The sequence below is a fragment of the Neopsephotus bourkii genome, unplaced genomic scaffold (genome assembly GCF_033783945.1).
Source record: "Neopsephotus bourkii isolate Nb327-2 ecotype Australia unplaced genomic scaffold, CSIRO-AGI_Nbou_v1 NB_1594, whole genome shotgun sequence".
Lineage (NCBI taxonomy): Eukaryota > Metazoa > Chordata > Aves > Psittaciformes > Psittacidae > Neopsephotus > Neopsephotus bourkii.
Window position 1 is genome coordinate 253463 of NW_026902070.1, and position 6000 is coordinate 259462.

General features: G+C 37.4%; 1 protein-coding gene across 3 annotated transcripts in view; it reads left to right on the forward strand.

Annotated features, from left to right (window-relative positions):
- SLC38A9 (solute carrier family 38 member 9) overlaps positions 1 to 5778 on the forward strand; it is a 44448-nt gene extending 38670 nt beyond the window's left edge. For all 3 annotated transcript variants that reach the window (XM_061372084.1, XM_061372082.1, XM_061372083.1), the window contains 2 exons: positions 3309 to 3398; positions 5070 to 5778. In XM_061372084.1, coding sequence (XP_061228068.1) covers positions 3309 to 3398; positions 5070 to 5235 — 256 coding nt within the window. In that variant the 3' untranslated portion in view covers positions 5236 to 5778. The remainder of the gene's footprint in view (positions 1 to 3308; positions 3399 to 5069) is intronic.
- The last annotated feature ends 222 nt before the right edge of the window (positions 5779 to 6000 follow it).

A 6000-nucleotide genomic window follows, 5' to 3' on the forward strand; every position in this document is an offset into this window, starting at 1 on the left:
TCAGTGAGGAAGAAAATGCATTTTTAGACACAGTAATCTTTCAAAAATTCTTACTTAAATAATCCTGTTTTGCTTTTCTCCTTGCTTTCCTGTTTTCCTTTTCCCTTATTGTGTATGATGCCATGCTGAGTCCAGCACTTCTAATTTCCTTGCATCTGACCTGAGAGGATTTACAATGAGTTTCTTTCTTTAAACATCTCTTCCCTAGTGTTAGGTTTCACAGTTTTCAATATGATTCTTACTTTGGCGATGCTGAAGTTCATTTGATATATGTGGTCACCATTGTTCAGTGGCTTAACTTTAACTATCACTTCCACAGGGCAGAACTTGATAGAGCAAGCCTTGTAGTGATTTTCTGGCATACCAGGTTGTTTCTTGACTCTGTCAGTCTGAAAAGTTAACCTTGCAATGGGGTAAAAAAGGGACTAAGAGGACATCTTGATTTACTTTTCCGTCCTCTTTTTGTGGGGTTGCTGGATTTTTGCAAGTGGGCAGTGACTCCTTTCATAGCAAAGAGCTAGAGTCTTCCTCTGCCCAACTGAGAATATTGAGACTGAGGACTGAATATACAAGACAGAGTGCACGTGGATTGTAGGAGTATGCCTCTTTTGCGAATTACAGCGTCCTTAAGGCAATCCAACCTGTGCCTCAGAGCACCAAACCTCATTAGGCTGCCCAGGGGGGGCAGTCCAGCCCTAGCATGGGCAGGCCGCCCAACTCTGCTGCCTGTGACCATGAGGAAAAAAGTTATGCTGCTTAGAAAACAGCGGTGTACAAACAGGAAGGTTAGGTAAAAAGGGCCCAAGTCTCCCTTGATCTCTGATATCATCTAAATACTTTACTTCCTACAGCCATAATAAGCAGGTATCGTTATTCCCGCAAAATTCTGACTGCCCTTTTGCAATGTATAATGATACCATTAATTCTACCATACACCAGTGTCAGGCTAAAACTGAGGAATTTAAAACTTGTTAAATGTCATGGGGTATGGAAAAGTCTTTTTCCTTCTGCGGCCCACCTGCATGAGACATACAGTCTTAAGGAAAATACTATCTCAAATAATACAGCTACCAGTAGCCCTAGATATCAGATTCTTCTTTATTCAGAAGGACAGTTTTAATAAATTATAATGCTGTTCTCTCCATTAAGAATGAGGCTTTTTCCTGTCTTGGAATGAATATCTGCAAAGGTAAAAGAAACGGTTTGCAAGTTCAACACCTGTTGTCCAATAGCATGGCTACAACTGGGGCTGTTTCAAAAAGGTAGGAAAAGAATCAAGGATATTTCAAGGGAGAAACACAGTGTAACCTTTTGTCCTGACTTAAGTCCTTTTCAGGTTTTCTGATTTTGGCTTTATTCTTGAGGATCTTGCTTAATTGTAACAGTTAAAACTGCAAAGCAGTGCTCTGCAAGCACTGCATTGTTTTGGATGCTCCAGCATCTTGAGCACTGTTTTCAGTTGAGCCAAAACACATTCCCCCCAGCCCAAGTACTTTTTCCCAGATCAAGAAGTTGAAATGTTTCATTTCACACCAAACACACACACACTCCCCACTTCACTTTTGCAGTTATAAGAAGCTGAATTAATTTTTTAAAGAGCAACAACTTTGAACTACAAGATCACTTTTTCTGCTTCAAAACATACTAGAATGAAATACTTCAGGCTTTTTACAGGGTTTCTGCTAAAATATTCTTAACTGACCAAAATTCGCAAAGCTAATTACTAAGCCTGCACTCTTTTTAATCCCTATTCCTAAGAACTAATATCAGAAAAGAAAAAACTGCTGTCATTTTCTGTGTTCATAAATATTTAGTTTCAGTTGTGCTGTCTGTAAGATCTGCAACTTGCTGTATGTGTGGGGAGAGAGGAAGTAATTTTTAATAGAACTTTTTTGTGAACAGTTTAGTTAATTGGCTTTCCTTAGCAATACTAAGAAGCAGTAAACCTTATTCTCTAATAAGTCTGATTCTTGGGATTTTATATCTTTATTCTTGGGAGTTTACCAGGTTTATATCCAGTTACGTTTTTCTTAGTTTCAGCTACTGTATTCCTGCAGTTATCTTCAGTCTCTTATAGCACTGTTAAAATGTCATGTGCAAAATTAAAGGTATAATTTTTGTCTGTTTTAAATTAATTTTAAAAAGCAAACATAAATAGTCTATAACTTAAATTATTCCTTTGAGTTTAAATTGCCTACATTACCCTAAACTTTAATGAGACTACCCTACGCCTCTAATCTTTCTTCCTAGCTTGCAAGCTGGCAGCCAGCCTTTCAGGCATGGAAGTGTCACTTTTGAAAAGCTTGTTCGTTTGCAGCATCTCCATAATACAGATACTTTCTACAGTTAGGAAAAAATTAGCATTGGCTTACACATTTTATTTATTTTAAGAAATCAAATCCTCCAGCAGAACAAACAAAACCTGTTTTCCCTGTGTGAATTCTTTTTTCCCTTCATAGAAACAGCTGTGTCACCAAAATATCATAGGTTTTTATATTTCCTGACTGTACCTTATGTAAAATATGCCCGCATTTCATATTCTCTAAAGAAAAGCAATACTCTCCTGAGTCTCAGTTCTGTACATAGCCACACTGAGTTTGCCTGATCCATTAAAAGCTGCCTTTGCAGAACAGAAAATCTCTAAGGCTTTCCATCCTTAGCACAAAATGAAAAGCAACAGGAAATTATTTATAAAAACAAATTCAACAAAAATTCCAGCATAAATAGAATACAGATCAAGTGTTAAATTACATCTAAATGTTTGTCCTCTATGAAAATGCATCAGAGTTCAAGTTTTAAGGTGTTATTTCCCCCCTAGAATTCTGTGTAATGTTTTCCACTTGATGCATCTTTTCATTTCTTCTGTTTTCCATTAGTTCAGTTTGAGCAATTCAGATAATTCTCTGAGCAAGTTAATTCTTTCTTGTGGGAATTAAGTTATACAGTGTTGGTTTTTTTGGTATTTGAATATCCATCTGAAAGACTTGAGTGCTGAGTACCACATATGATGTTTTTCAGAAGAACTGCCAAATTATACGTAGAATGGTACTTACTCCTTAAGAATATTTTGAGTCAAAACACCATATATTTAGAGTTTGGCACTCTGAATATTCAGTAGTTGTTATGTTTGCTGTGAAACTAACAGAGAAATGAAGTCCTCCTAAAGCTATTTCTTAGCTTTAATAGTCATAACAAATGCAAATGCCATCCATGTACCAGGTAAATGTTAGTGTAAATGAAGGATAATTAGTAGTGTTTTGTAATAAATACAACATAGGTTTTAACATTCTTTCCTCACTTTCCTGTAGCGTTTTCCATGTGCTCATACTGAACATAGCAATTGTAGGAGCTGGAGTGGCAATGGCAATATTTTATCCAAATATAGGAGGTATCATAAGGTGAGTGAATTTGCCTGTGGTGTTGCTGCATGTTTGCCGCTTGATGTTGAAAGGAACAGTATTAGTGCAGGTACTTACATCTTTATGTTTTAAGAAGCTTACACCATTTTAAGCTGTAAATAATGATTTGGAGATGTAAACAGTTAGCTCTTTTAAAGTTGTGACACGTGACTGTCTGAGATGATTGGGTTGTTTCCCCAGGTTTCATTGGAGCGCTATCTGAGGACCTATACACGTGAAAGATTATGGTGTCAGGGGAAAAGTTGCTTGGTTATTTTGTGGCTTCTCTTGAGTTTTTGCTTTGTGTTAAGACCATTTGAAGCTGTTTTGGAAGTCTGTAATAGCAATCCAAGAAAATAAGTAACTTCAAAGGGAAAAGTGACATTAAAGTTGTACTTCTAAATGATATCTTAAATTTACCATGGTAAGATAGAATTGATAAAGAGTAGAGGAAACAGTGTAAGGAATTTTATTTTCTACATTTGACACCACTGTGTTTGTAATCATTCATTCCTAGTTTAAATCTTTCCTACAGCAACCAGGAGAGGGAGGTGTTTAAAAATACAGAAATCTGCAATTACAAAACCAGAATGATAGGCTTGGTTCTGACTTGAGTAGCAAAATAACTTACTTTTGCTCAGTGCTGATTTTAAGGTTTTTTCCTTTTTTCTTTTTTTTTCCCTACCTCTCCTTTTTAGTGAAAACCTTTGTATTCCAGTAATATAGATATTCTGGTTCTTCATTCTAAACAAATATCATGCAATACATTTCTCTACTTTACAAACTGATCCCTGCTTTCCATAACATCTTCACTGTGCATCACTGTGCACAGTAACCAAACATTTAAAACAGTAAATTTCTACCTGATAAATTCTCTAGATACAAGCTAACTTAGGTATTTGCTGGTTTCGTGTTGCAGATGGTTAGTCTGCATTGTGATGTTTGTGATTGCTTTGTCTAAAAGCAGTGTTCAAATATTTGAAATAAAATAATAACGTGTATTTGGCTGCAGTATAGCTTATGAGGTGGAAACTTAAAGTAAGGGAAAATAATAAGGTTTTGGTAAGCAAGGGAGCAGCTAGAAAAGAAACCATTATGTGTTCACTTGCTGTGGTTCATCATGTTACCAGGAGGGCATGTTGATATTTTGGTTCTGGAGAATGGTTTGCTAGGAGGTCATTAAATAAATTAAAATAAAAGTTACAGATTCAGGAGCATTTCTGTGCTTACAGGCTTTAACACGTGTTCTTGGATGTCTGACTGCAATGAGATTTGCAGTTCCAACAGTAAAGGATGCCTAAAAAAGGATGCACTCTCCTGTCTTTTCCTGTTGCATGTTGACACATTTCCCTAAAGTAGAAACATTAAGTCAAAGATAGGGAGTAGGTCCACAGAAGCATCTGGGCATGTGACTGAAATGTCAAAGGCATGTCTGAGTGCAGGTACAGGGGAACAGGGGGCTGAGCAACACAGCTGAGCAACAGACAATAAAATGCTGGTGAAGGACAGCAAGGAACAGAAATGGATCTTTAGCAACTGCAGATAGTCATTGTTCAGCCGAACTGTGCATTGGTTTGAGGGTGGGGGGAGACATGACAACAAGAAATAAGAGTTTACACAAAGCATTCTTCCTTCATTTTTTCCTCATCTCCCTTCTCCCCCTTTCCTTAGGTACTCTGGAGCAACATGTGGTCTGGCCTTTGTGTTCGTGTATCCATCCCTCATCTACGTGATCTCCCAGCATCGTGCTGGGCAGCTGACGTGGCCAGCATTGATCATTCACGTCTTTATAATCCTCCTTGGACTGGCTAATCTGATTGCGCAATTCCTATTGTGAAAACTCCCCCTTCTCCCCGTGGCTGTCACAAGTAGTACTGTGACATTTGGCAACAGCCTTGAGCAACACTGTCATGCATGAGAACGAACAGTCCTCAATATGATCTCGAGAAAAGCTGCACCTTTGAAATAAATTCAAAACACATCTTTCAGGTGCTTGAGAGGAGCCCTGTCTTGCTCCTCTAAAAACACAATTTTATGGGAAATGTTTCACATAACAGTGAGGTAGGTCCCCTGTTTTGTTAAACGTACATCAAAGATTAATGAAGCTCACATACTTTAATTTTTTACAGCACACTTCTCCAAACACACAGCTTTCAGCCTCAGGCTGTAGAACTCCTCTTTTCTCCAAAGGAACTGTGCTTACCTTTATTAACAAACATGCTTTCACAGTGACTGTTTGAAATGCTCTTTGTTGCAGTTACTTTCCTGTTTTGTTTGGAAAATGGAAGAAATTTTTGTTCTGTTTTGTTTTAGGTTCATTTATAGTTATTTGGGTCAAATGCACTCTTAATTTTGAATGTGCTGTTAAATTGTTTTGGCAATGTTTTTCCTCTAGGAAATTCCAACTAAGAGAAACAATAAAGTCATGTCTCAGTGTTTCATTCAGAACCAATATATGCACAAGTTATTTGGGCTCTTACAAGAAAAAAGTCAGGAGGATGAAAGAAATTAGAACAAGACAATTAAAATCAGAATTCCAGGCTTTACCTCACTTCAACTCTGGTAACTGGGCTCTTACGTGCTGTGAAGTTGCCTTACCAGG